This window comes from Lutjanus erythropterus, chromosome 19 (assembly GCF_056507025.1).
Source record: "Lutjanus erythropterus isolate fLutEry1 chromosome 19, fLutEry1.hap2, whole genome shotgun sequence".
In the NCBI taxonomy this organism is placed as follows: Eukaryota; Metazoa; Chordata; class Actinopteri; order Lutjaniformes; family Lutjanidae; genus Lutjanus; species Lutjanus erythropterus.
In genome coordinates this window covers 22,670,399-22,684,058 of record NC_139335.1, presented here as the reverse complement: position 1 = coordinate 22,684,058, position 13,660 = coordinate 22,670,399, and the positions used below count along the sequence as shown (strand labels likewise).

The 13,660-nt window shown below is 42.3% G+C and overlaps 1 protein-coding gene across 1 annotated transcript in view; it reads left to right on the top strand.

Moving 5' to 3' along the window:
- The first annotated feature begins 244 nt into the window (after nt 1-244).
- Nucleotides 245-13,660, top strand: part of tnrc18 (trinucleotide repeat containing 18) — a 61,374-nt gene continuing 47,958 nt past the window's right edge. The window contains exons 1-2 of the mRNA XM_084744419.1: nt 245-442; nt 2,092-2,435. Coding sequence (XP_084600545.1) covers nt 2,228-2,435 — 208 coding nt within the window. The 5' untranslated portion in view covers nt 245-442; nt 2,092-2,227. The remainder of the gene's footprint in view (nt 443-2,091; nt 2,436-13,660) is intronic.

Below are 13,660 nucleotides of genomic sequence, written 5' to 3'. Positions count from 1 at the left end.
AAAAAGAAACCCACTGCTTGTTTTGATCACTCAGTCTTGAAGGGAGAGGGGACCTTGAAACGGCTCAACCTCCTTGCTCCATAATTGGTTTTATAGTGCTGGCGAGCGGCCAGTGTTTTTTTTTCCTTTTTTTTCACTGGGACTTTGATTGAAACTTCGCGCAGCCAATCAGGTAGTAGCTATGTAAAACGTAAAGGGCTGGGCTATAGCTGGGCCAGGGTTGGGTGGAAGCGAGGGAGATGGGCGGGGCTTGAAAAACAATGCTGTGTTTCATTGCTGAGGAGTTTACGGACGCGTGAGGGGCTGTCTTCCCCCCCAGTTATCCCCCAGTTTACCTTCGGACGAGCCTGTAATGGACTACTCCAGTTCTCCCAGCAACCTGGACGGATTTTGAGAAACGTTTGCATTTTTAGCTCCTTCCCCCCACATTTCCCACATTCAAGTAAGCGGTCGGCATGTTTTTTTTCTTGTTTGGTTATTCTTTTTCCAGTTCAAGTGTCAGACTTATCGGTGTTTTAAAACATAATTTAGGTTATAAATGTGACTGAAAGGGGCGCAGAGGTTAAAGCGTGTGACACTTTGGATTTTTACGGGCTGTTGTCGGCATGAAAAAGCCGCTTTTGAGACATTTCCGCCGCGAAAGTTTTGTGTGTCGTTAATGGAACCGTGAAAAGTTTGAAACGTGGCTGAAATGCCGTGCAGCTCCGCTACCGTGCCGCATGGATCACCACGGAAAAGGATACAATCTTATTTACCATCCCGGTCTTTCTCAGAGGGCTTAAAGGCAATATTTGTGTCTGGAGGATTTTTCTGAAAGAAAAAGGGTTTATTGTGATTTCTGAACGAGCCGTTCTTCAGATCCCGCCCGCCTGGCTATCACGAGTCATTGCTGTAATGTGTTTGCTTGCAGTCCTTGAAGGTTAACTCGACTTTCGTCTTGTTTTTAACTTAAATTCATATAACTTAGACTGTTTAACTAGTGTTTACTTTCGGGCAATATGTAAAAAAATAAGGCTGACTTCCACAAGACACCATTTTCAGTCTCATTGTTGCCTACGGATAAAGTCGCAATTGCTTGTTGTTTTTCTTGAAGTAACTTTTATTCTGTTTTAGTTTTATAATATTATACAAAGATGTGTCCGCGCAGATTGTGTTTTAGCGTCTGCTTTCCAAAAGGATTAAAATCGACATTTTAACAGATTCAAGGCGCATTGCTCGGGGTCGACAGACTAAACTCAATCCCCGTCGATTTCTAATGTGAATCACAATAATATCATTTAATACTTGTTCAAACTTGGGTTCAGATGGTAAATCGTCGATAACGTGGATATCAAAATAGGTTTTACTTTTAAAACAGTGGTCAAAGTGTTCACGGGTTGGGTTTTGATTTCTCTCCTTGGGCAGCACCCATGTCCAATTGCGAAGTAGCCTGGACTAAATTCGCATCTGTGGGCAACAAAACACCGCTAACCCCGCTGATGAATGATGCAGGCTTTTGCAACCTTATTTATTTTTAACCCGTTTGAAATTTATATTTGATGCGCCCCCAGTATTTATTGGTGTATTGGTTTACAGGGTGACTCGGCCCATAGCCTACATTGCTGGTTTACGGTTTAGGAAAACAGCTGGGTAATCGGAAAAGGTGGAATAGGTTATTAAAATTTGACGGTATGCGTTTCCATCGCGGGATCGCAGGGTGTTTTCGTGGCCGAGGCAGAGCAGCTGGCCGCCCCTCTCCTGCCTGTGTTTCCCTGGGAAGCGGAGCCCCGGAGCGGCTGCCTGCTCGGTGTGCAGTGGGGGTGGAGTGCTGCTAGTCTCAAAACATTAGATCATAATATTGTACATTTAAGTTCAAGCTGCATTAAGACCTGCAGTTATGATACACTAGGAGCAACTAATAAGATCTTTCTGTCGACCAGCTAATATTCAACGTTTAGTTTTGAAGTGGTTTTCCAAACTGCGTCATTGCACGTATGGACCGCCTGTTCGCTGGAAAGAGGAGAAATCCGAAAACTACCAGTTCCCAACAGTTTGCTCAGTCTACCATTAGGTTGTAAATCAAGCGATTCCTCTTGTTGTTGTATTTTATAGGTCAGCAGGATGGCTGAAAAGGAGCCCGAGTTGCCTGGAAAACTAAAGACATTATTATAGCCAGAATTGGCTTTTTCGGAAAAGGGGGCCTATCCGAACGGACGATCTCTTTTCACAACTTTCCCCTCTGTGGATAATGGATGGCAGAGATTTTGGACCTCCCCGATCCGTCCATGTACCACCTCCGTTGTTGGCGGGGCTCGCCATGGAGTCTCACCGACTCGGAGCAGCGGCAGCAGCCGGGAGGATCCCTCCCTCGCCCGGTCACTTGGGCGCGAGTCATCCGCCGCCTCTCCACTCCGGAAAATTCCTGCCATCGGCCATTAACCTACATCCACACCACAGTGAGTATATGCTATTAGACTCTTTAAATGATGTAATGTGACTGCCCCAAAGGCACACCCCTCGAATGATCAAATATTAACTTGAAATGCGCTGCGCAAAAATGCGCACAGTTTGTGGCAGCATGCGGTCATCAGTTGGATGTCGCTACGGTGTTCAGTGGGGAATGAAGCCAGATGTAAATTTCATAAGGAGGTGTGGCTGTTATAAAGCTGTGACAAGTTTCAGATGTGAAAGTATGGGATCGTGGTAAGGATGGACAACGCATTAGCGGAAAATTACTTGGCAGTTTGCAACACACACCGCGGCGGGTGTTGTTGCAGCAGTATACAGGTCAGGGTGCAATGGTCTTGGATTGCATGTGGACCATTACACCGTCATTGCTGTGAGAACAGATGCAGTGTGTGTGTGTTTGGGAGAGTGGGGGTGGTAAAGTTGTGTCCTAAAAGGGACGATAGACCACTTCTTATCCTTTTGGGGAATTTGCTGGAGTGTTTGTGTGAGAGAGGAATGGCCATGGTTCAGTCTCTAGTACTGAGTAAAAGCCACTCTCCTGGAACATTTGGCAAATGGCTGATGCTACTGTTTTTTCCCTGCGTTTGTACCAATTCTGTTGGACATCCCCGCTGCTGCTTCAAGTACATTTGGGAATCGGTATGAAGGAAGGAGGGTGTGTGTTTGTGCGCGCACTTAAATGAGCACATGATGGGTGGAAACGGGAAGGTTTTGATGTGTTTGGCCATTAAACAGAAAATGTGGTATATGAACCTGACAGAGGCTCCCTTAAAGCGAACCCCCTGTGTTTGTTTACATCATGTAGGTGTGTCAGTAGATCATCTACAGTATATGTTATTCCCTGCTGAGCTGCTGATTTGCTCTTTACTTCCACTGCCTTCACAGTGATGTCTGCTCCTGCTATTAGTAATAGAAGCCTTGAAATAACATTGTGCAAAAAAGATAACATGGCATGTTTGCATACAGTTTTGTGGTCAGTCAAAGGGAAAGTCAGATCGCTGTCATCTAGGTTCAAACCTTATGGTGTGTGTGTGTAAATATATATGTGTGTGTGGGAAAGATTGGTTGGCCGTGTCTTTTGGAAAATGGAAAGTCTGACAAACGCTCTCATCAAGTTACTTACATCCCCCTGAAGTCATGTTGCTGCAGACAGAGATACAATTACAGCTCCTCTGGTTTCTTTTCAGAGGTAAACCCCAGAGATAATAATATTTCTGTTTAGCTGTGTTCCCCCCCGTCCTTATCGCTGAGCGTGGGTTCAATGCAGCACTTGTCATTTGGAGCACAAGGTACTACAGGTCTAGTAAAGTAGAGGCAGTGCTCCCAGGGCAGGGCTCTGATGAAGCGTTAATTTGACACACCGGCAGAGCCCACACACTCCACTCACACACGCACATGAAAAGCTGTCAGAGATGAAATCAACTCGCAGCAGGGAGTGTGAGCATGATTGATGGGTGTATCACTGCAAAGAGATGTGCCAGGGCGCAGTTTATTGCTGCTAGCTGAACTGATTTTGCAGCCCTGGGATAACAGGCAAATGTTTTCAGGTGAAATGATCACGTGTGAATTTACTGTAAACTGCAAATAACATTTCTGTGTAAAATTCTGTCGTTTGCTGCAACAGTGTATGTAAGTAGGGATGATGCCTCCTCCTGTAGTTCTGAAACAAGCTGAGAACTGCTTGCAGTGTGTGTGTGTGGGGGGGGGGGCAGCAATCCGACCCAATATTGATTCTGGGCAATATTGATGTGAGGCATGCATTGGGTATCGGACTTGCAACACTGACCCACATTTTAATCTAAATTCCACAAATTGTCTATTTGTAAATACTACATCATGCAGTGTCAACTGAGTGCTGAACCGTTCACTTACAAATTGCTTTAGTATGTAAAATTAGGTCAACACATATTATAGAGTTGTATTACAGCTGGAGTGACGAAATGTGCAAACAAACACATTACAAACGCACAAGCGTCAGTAACATTTGCATTTTGGAACATAAATTAGCAAACTTGCTCTCTCTGCAATGCATCATGCGAAATTACACAAATAAGGGCCATCTCAGCCTATCAGTCGCACACGTGAAAGTCACAGGCCAGAATCAGTCTCGTAATCTCATTACTGCACCTTGCAGGGTGCAGTTGATTGCATCTAGTTGAACTGATTTGGTGGCTCTAGGATAAAAGGCAAATGTTTTCAGGTCATCACATGTGGGTTTACTGTAAATTATGCAAATAACATTTCCGTATAGAATTCTTACAGCGGTGTATTTCAGTTGGGATGATGTCCCCTCCTGTGGTTCTGAAACGAGCTGAAAACTGCTTGCGGTGGGTGTGTGTGTGCAGACTTTCTTGTGTGGAACAACTTGATGTGTAGCCAGAGGGGGGTTTCTGAAGTGGAATTGACCCAACCACTGTTCCAGCCCAGATTGGCTGTTTAAACACTCCTTTAAAACGGGATACATTTTATTCTGCCCACACACTGACCTTCTCACTCTCTGAATCTCATCTCCCCTACGCACACTCTCAGCCTCCACCCACTAAAACACACCACTGTACGATGCAGGTCGTTGAGCTTTACAGCACTCCTCCTCAATATCAAATCCCCACACATCACTTTAACCAAACCCAACAGAGAGATCTCAGTCCCATGCTCGTAATAACACCACACGGCCTCTGTTACATGATAATTACCTGGTAATTGCAAATGTTCTTAATGCTCCAATTTAATTGCAATAAACAGTGTGAATCCAGCACTCAAGGACCCAGTGTGCAATCAGAGGAGCCAAGGTTGCCCCACTACTGTTGTTGTTTACACTTGTTTCACAGAATTCAAGAAATTTCTTTTGCGCTGTTGTTTTTGGCTGACCTCATGGTAGCAGTGATGACTGTTGATAGCTGCCAAACACACCTTTATTTCCCAGGAGTCTCCCTGATTTTAGTTTGTTTTAATAGGATTTCCACCTGACTTAATGGAGCAGTGTGTCTCCCTTGTGTTCACATCTCAAAGTTGGCAGGTGTGTGTGTGTGTAAGGCAGCTCAACATTTGTTTTAGCTGCATTTTGAAGCTGCAAATAGTTTTGTTGGTATTTGCGCTTTGTGTATGCTTTGCTGCAAAATAAGGGACCTCTGTGAAGGCATCATTATCCATCAGCGAATCCTGCTTTCTTACCTACAGTACCTGCTCCCATTCATTCACATAGGTTATATCTAAACGCAATAAGGTCTTATAGTCGCTGTTTATGGATGTAAAATAGCTGTAAATGGTCCTCTGTCTAGTGGAGGTCTGCTGGAGCCTCCATCACCAGATTGAGGCCATCTGTCCTCTTCCCTCCCTCCTTGCATCTGAGAGCAGCAGAGGTAGGACCTGCTGGAGTGTGACTGCACCGAGGAGTCGATGCCGGAGAGACTGCCGTTACTGTTAAAGGTTGACTTGCCTGCAGATTACTTTATTGTGAATAATCAGGACTATGCACGTGGCTGTACAGTACTTTGTCCATTTGAGCAACATTTTTGGTGCCAAGTGCTCTTTTGCACTGCATTTCTCAGACATCACTGGACCATCAAACCAGTGCTGACTTATATTTCTAGAGGTGCGACCGTTCCCATGCAATATCGATACTGGAGCCTGATATTGACCTGTGGCATTAAATGACAGTATGTGTTGTCTATTTGCAAATACCATGTTAAGCAGTGAATGCTGATTAGTTATCTCATTGCTTTTGTATGTAACATTAGGAAAACATTCTTTCTTTAAAGGTGCAATATAGCTGGAGTAAAGAAATGTATTTGCCACCTCACTCATGGTGAAACAGTAAACCAGCACAAAACTGATTATCACCTACATAATCCACCATAAACCACCTTGCTCTGAACAAACACTAACAAATAGTAACATTTGCATTTTGGAACTTCGAATAGCAAACCTAAACTTAAACAGCAATGTATCATAGAAAATTTTGTAAATGAGGCCTGTCTCTCAGCCTGTCAGCTACACATGTGAATGTCACAAGCCTGAATCCTGTAACGCCCCACAATGGTTGATAGACATCATTACACAAGTTACATTACACAGACTATACAAGTTTTCCAGACTGGGGTTCAGTTTCAGCCTTGTGTAATATTACTAATAATTATCAGAATCCTAAATATCAAGAAAAAAAGAGGGCTGACCGACAGACATCAGAATTGGAATTGAAAAGAAGTGGATTGGTAGATTCTTACCAGTTGATTAGTTGGTAGGGTTGTGCTGCAATGCCTGGCACTAACTGACTGCTGAGCCCTTTAACATTTTGACATGATGGCTTAAAAGCCACCCCTGCATGACTCCTTGCACCTGATTTACTAAGGAAAATACAGCTCATTTAATCACACCACTTCCTGCTCAGCTGAAGAATGTTTTAATTCAGCTGCAAATGTAAAAATTATTTGACTTTTTTTATATACTTTTTTTTGCTGAAGCACATAAGCATGATATCATTGTCTATTGTATTGTTTCATTGTGGACATCATCACATGCCAATGTGGTAAACCTCGCCCAACCCTATTACCCAGTTCATCTTTTAAACAAACAAAACAGTGTTGCTGCAGCTGTAAACGTGCAGCACAAAACTCTCCTGTGCACCAGCTGGTGTTGAGAGTGGTAGATTTTGAAGAAGCACGCATAAACTGGGTGTAGGTTGAACCACTGTTGTGTTATATCAATCGGCCATTGTTGTAGAGGATTACTTTAACTGTATGGAATGGCCTTAGAGAAGTACGGTTGGGATAAATGATTGTCTAATGAGGCGAAAATGTCATTGAGGGCGGCGTCCCTCATCTGTGAGACTTAAGGGACAACACGTCCGAACTAGCAACTTTTCTGCTCTTTTGTCTCTCTCACTCACACACTTTTCAGTGCTCACTAGGGAGAAGCAGGAGATGGGAGTGAGACGCAGAGGCAAATGTAGGTGTTGTAGCAAGCGCAGAGAAAAGAAGTCAATAGATGGAGATGTAAACGGCTAAAGACAAATGGAAAGGGAGAACTAAACGGGCACAATCCCTAAGGTGGAAAGCAGTGTTGTTTGTTGTTGTTTTCAAGGCATAAGAGCTGAGGTTGTGTGTGTGTGTGTGTGTGTGTGTGTGTGTGTGTGTGTGTGTACGTGCGTGTGAGTGTGAGAGAGGGAAACGGTGTAGATGAGAGGATTGAGGACTTGTGTATGGGAATGGGAGCATGTGATTGTGCTTAGTGCAGTTAGAGCTGGGGTTTCCCCCTGGGACTCTCTGCAGAGAGAAAGGAAGAGATTTATCCCGACCACAACACATTCAAACACAGTTAGATGAATATGGTAGCCCTTCAAATGTTCTCTCTTTCAGTCTCTCTCTCTCTCTCACACACACACACACACAGAGGAGCATAAGTGTAATTCACGCAGCTCGCGGGGCAGGCCAGGGTTGTCTCGGCTGATACCAATTTGTCTTCCACGCCACTTGGTTGGTGTGTCTGTTTACGTTAAAATTAATGTGGTGAGTGTGTGTTTATATGTATTCAAGACACAGACCACTGTGTGTGTGTTAGAGAGAAGATGTGGCTCGGACACATCCCCTCTCAGATTAATTGAATCCTTCAGGAGAGAAAACAGGCTCCTTAAGAGAAAGCACAAGGCACTGCCGCCCTGCTACAATAAACCTGTCAGAGGTAGACAAACGACACAGAGAAACACACACATATGATGCACACGCACACACACAACTGTCAAACATAAGACTGATAGTCCTGTGTGTGTGTGTGTATGTATGTGAGAAAACGAGCGTGCCGTGGCATGTTGAAATACCCAAAGCATTAGCTAAGTCGCTCACTCTGCCAGAAACCCTCCCTTTAAGTCAAACAACACACAAAGGTCACAAACCGTGTTCTGTCTGTCTGTCTGTCTGTCTGTCTGTTTCACTGCATGTTGAGTCTCTACGTGTCCCATTACATAAGGTTTGTAATATTCCTCCAGGCACACTTTGTTAAGATTCAAAGTGTAGTGACATGAAGGAGACATGTGAGAAGTTAAATTTTACAGTTTTTAACCTTGCTTCAGCCAGTTGAGCCGAGGAGATGGCCTGCACATTTGACACCTGACATTTTTTTTAAATGCATCCTTATATTTATATTTAACTTATTTTTACACTGAGGCCAAGTATCAATCATTTATTTAGTGAACAATGTGTGAAAGTCTGTGCTGGTTGGTTGGTTGGTTCCAGTTGACATACTAGTGACGTTTCCGTGAATCAAAAGTATAATGGCTATTTGTTTTCATAGTCAATTAGTAGTTAGGGCTGTACAATTGATAGAAATCGCAATATGTAAAGTGCTATATCCAAATCACAGAAGCTGCAATTTTTTGATCATGAAAAAATATCTGACGAAACAGCGTTACAATCAAGTACTGTAGAGCTGTTGAGAAGCCCTGGACTAAAAATCATGTTCTCCAGATGAAAGAAAAGATGTTTGTCGGGTACAGACCTCAATAAATGTTGTATCATCATGATTCTAATAGTTTGTTCAGTGGGAATGAAAATTGTAGTGCTATTATCAATGCAACTAATTGTATCACATATTGCAAATTCAGTCAAAATAATTGCAATATGACTTTACCATATTATGAGGTCCCACTAGTAGTCATTAGTTACAGTCAATAGTCCACTAGCCATTGCACACTTACAATGTTTTAATTTAATTCTTTAAATACATATTTTTGGGACACGAAGAGTGTCATTACATAAGTCCAAGCTTCTGGAGCATGAATTTGGCAACATGAACACTTAACAAGCTTCCCAGATGGTGAAAACTCAGACTGGATGTGAACCTAAACTGAAGTTCAGATTCAGCCTCATGTAGCCTTACACACATAATAAATAACAACACAACAAGATGGTGCTGATTTTTCTGGCGAGGTTAGGCAGGTTCTGGCAGATGCTGACAAAGTTCTCCTTTGGGAATATAATTTGCATTTGAAAAATAGCCATATATTGCAATTTTTTATATCATAATACTCAATATATTGCAAAATCCCAATAATATCATATTGTAACTTAAGTATCATGATAATATCATATCATATTGTGGGGATTCTGAGGATTCCCAGCTCTAATATTTGACCAATAAATAGCTAACATCTTAAACGTATTTACTGTCACACCGGCTGTGTTCTTTCTGTGTTCTGTCTGGATGATTTACTGAGAAATGCCAGTAAATGTCCACGCCAGTAGCTTTGTGTTTGTGTCATGACTTAGTTTAAGATAAATATTGTACCAGAAGTTCAACTGGCCCTGTGCTGCAGGAGTAGATGTAGTTATCACTTGTCCTTAAATGTATGACTGTGTTTCATTGCATCTGTGTTACCATGCAACTGTGCATGCCATTCAGTCTATATGTGACACTGCATGGTTCTGTGTGTGTTTCCATTTGCTGGTATGGAGGAGTGTGTCAAAATAACACCTGCCATTCTCACAGGAGATTTCTGAGTGCAGCAGCATTTCACAGCAAGGCTCCGGCACACAAGAGTTGTAATTTCCTGCAACGATCAGAGCACCTTTTGCAACCAACAGTAACTTTGTCTCTTTTCCATCTTTTGGTTGAGCTGAATAAATTGGCCATTGTGGAGCAGACGACTCTTGCATTAGCGGGGTTTGAATTGAGATGGCTGAATTCCATTTAGCTGCTTCGGTTTCAGGGTCCCGGTGTTGTGCCTGCTGGATCACTGTCACGCTGTCGTCACTTACTGGGACTCATGAATTGAACACAGCTACAATGTTACGATAACAGCACTGCAACATCAACGCGATACTGGGGTCATGTGATGCCTGATCTCATCTCTGCAAATTTTATTTTAAATTGTCACTCTTATGTTATTCTCTTGTGCAATGCATTTGAGATCAGTGCATTGACCAACTATGGATTGCGATCATGACGAGTCAGTAACAGAGCTTCTAACTGGTTGACAGACTCAATTCAAGGCATTTTAGGTTTACCAATGGATGCTAACAACATGCTAACAGCAACATTTTCTACCACAGTTCAGTGCTGGGTTGATCATTCAAGATTTATTTTACATTATGTTTTCAGTTATGCTTCTTGTAGTTTCAAGATGTCAGGTTTTCCATTAAGAGTTCTTCAATGAATTGTGACAGGCAGAATGCAAGACAAGATATTAAATATTCAAACATTCAATGTCAGCATGCAAGTTCGAACATTGTTGTTTATCGTAAATATATGCTTATTCTGAATTAATGTTGTCTTTGGCAGGACAGCACTAATGATCCATTGATATTATTGTCCCTTCCTAGTACCCTTTGTTTAAAGAAGTTGCAGATCAATACAAACCTTAGAGACATTTTATCTTAGTGCTTGTTGTAACACAGTAATTTTATGACATTCCCAAACAGTATCTGAGTGACCTACAGTACTGTGCAAAATTTTTAGGCAGTTGTGAAGAAATGATGTAAAGTAAGAATGCTTTCAATATAATAAATGTAATTTTTTTTTATTTATTTATCATCAATACTGAGAAAAACGGGCAGATAATTATCCATCATGCAAATACCATCAGGGAGGCGTCTGATTGGCCCTAAATTTATTCTGCAGCAGGACAACGACCCCAAACATACAGCTAATGTTATTACAAACTATCTTCAGCGTTAAGAAGAACAAGGAGTCCTGAAAGTGATAGTATGGCCCCCACAGAGCCCTGATATCAACATCATCGAGTCTGTCTGGTATTACATGAAGAGACAGAAGGATCTGAGGCCGACTACAGCCACAGAAGATCTGTGGTTAGTTCTCCAAGATGTTTGGAACAACCTACCTGCTGAGTTCCTTCAAAAACTGTGTGCAAGTGTACCTAATTACATTTTATATTTCTGAAAGCATTCTTACTTGACAGCATTTCTTCACACCCGCCTAAAACTTTTGCACAGTACTGTGTGTCAACACATGAGTCGTCTATGTAACTTTTAATCTGGGATGTAATAAAGAAACAAATCCATTTTTCCCCAGGAGAATTTGTTCCATGTCTGTGAATTGTTGGATGTGTAGTGTATCTTCAGGCCATGAAATGTTTTGGAGATCAGCACAGGAACCAGTTTGAAACATACATTTTTATCAGATTTGATATCTGAAGTCTGACACGGATGCATTGTGTTTTTGGGTTGTCTGTCCCCACATTCATACGTCCATGTGTTCCATTCTTGTGAACACGATATCTCAGGAATGCTTTGAGAGAATTTCTTCAAAATCGATTGTAGTCTACCACAAGCTCATTGGATTTGCAGATATTGAGCGTCAGGTGAAGTTTGTCATTGCACCGTGTGACGAAGCTCTCTGGAAATGATTCGACAGTTTGAGGTGTTGCAATGTGAACTTGTCAAAGAGCAGAAACATCTTCAAAGGAGAAACCTGTAATATAGTTACTGTAATTTATCATAAAATGACTGTATGTCATCAGATTAACTTAATTTCACTTCAGGAAACTTGTTAAATTGAAATACTAACTTCTCTGACAGCAGCGTTACAGCTGCAGTGTCCTCCTTTTGAAATTTCTATTCCAGGCCGGAATGACGTGATGTTATTGTTTACCGATTTCACGTTAATTAAAGTTTATATTAATGCCAAATGTTTGCTGAATGAGTAACTGTGTGTTTATGAGTTGTAAGAGGTCATCGCTAACCTTTTAGAGGGAGTAGATTTTTAAAACTGTTAAATTGAACAATATTTTAATGGAGTCTGACAGGCAGAAGACGAGCAGACACTGAACCTCAACTCTTGTGCGCAGTGGGCTTTTGTTTTCAGGATAAAGGGTTTAACTTTACATTGACAGACAATTGAGAGTTATAAACAGCTGATCAGCTTCCAGTGGAGGACCTGCAGTGTTCCTGCTGCCTGCCTGGACTTTCTTGAGTCTGAGGATGAGGGTGGAGGGGGAAACAACTCTCTGCAACCATAGACTGTATGTTAAATAGGACTTTTTTCCTATTTAACATACAGCCCCTGTCTCATTATTTGGACTGCAATATTCACTTTTGGTTGCAAATTTTTACACACTGCTCTTTTAAGTGATGCTGGGAAGCTGTTTGTGCCCGCCTTGAAACACACAAATGAAACTGTTTCCTCTAAACACCTTGGAACAAAGACAAACCAGATGTGTACACTTTGAAATCATTAACAGACACCACTTTAAACCGCATGCTTGAACGAACACTCACTCACACAAGACAGATATGTGTTGCCAGACATATGCAAATCCCACACATCCCTCTCCTGTGTGTGTGTGTGAGTGAGAGAGAGAGAGAGAGAGAGAGTATTTTTCGGCTTTCCAGTCGGGATTAATGGTTACCAGTGTCAGTGTGCCAGTTAGCTGTGACAGAGACAGCGCAGCAGAGTTTTACTGTTTGAATGTTTTTTGTTGTTGTTGTTTTTCTTGCAGGGAGTCAAAACCAGAGATCAATAGAGATTCCCCCCCAGCTAACCCTGCTCTGAGTACCACTGATGGATAACAGATGGGTTCACAGGGTGTGTGTGTGCGTGTTTGTGGTGTGTGTGTGTTTGTGGCACACATTTATACAGGGAATTGTTTGCTTGTATTTTTGAGCTTTTGTGCATGTTCCAGTAGTTGTGTTTCAGTCCATCTTAGATCGATTTGCGATATCAAGACAGTTGTTCTCGAGTTTGATTTCACTGATTTTCACTGTGTGTGCGTGGGCGTCTGTGTGTGTCAGTTTTGCAGTGGCATCTCTATCAGAATTGATCTCCAGCAGGCCTTCTCCTCTCTGATATGGAGATATGCTTCTTATGAGGATCTGAAAATGGAGGCTCAGAACGTGTTGGGGAGTCAGAGAGCGTGTTTCTTGGCAACTTGCTTATCCCAATATGGCAAACTAACTGTCTTGTGAAGTGGGAGCCAAAGTGTTTGTGTGTTTGTGTGTGTGCGTCTGGGGTGGGAAAGCGGGATGGAGTTGTGAAGGCAGAGAGGAAGGAAGGAAAGGGCTGAGAGAAAGAGAGAAGGGAGGTAATGAAAGAGTAATTTCAAAACATTTAAAGAAACATTTCCCTCTCAGCTACCATTTGGATGTTGTTTCTGGAACGAGAAGCGCAAATGTTTTCCCTCGTTTTCTACCCCTCCCTCCTCTTCCTCCCTCAGACTGTTCAGGAAGGGGAAAAGGGAATTCGGGATTGTATTTTTTTTCCTGAT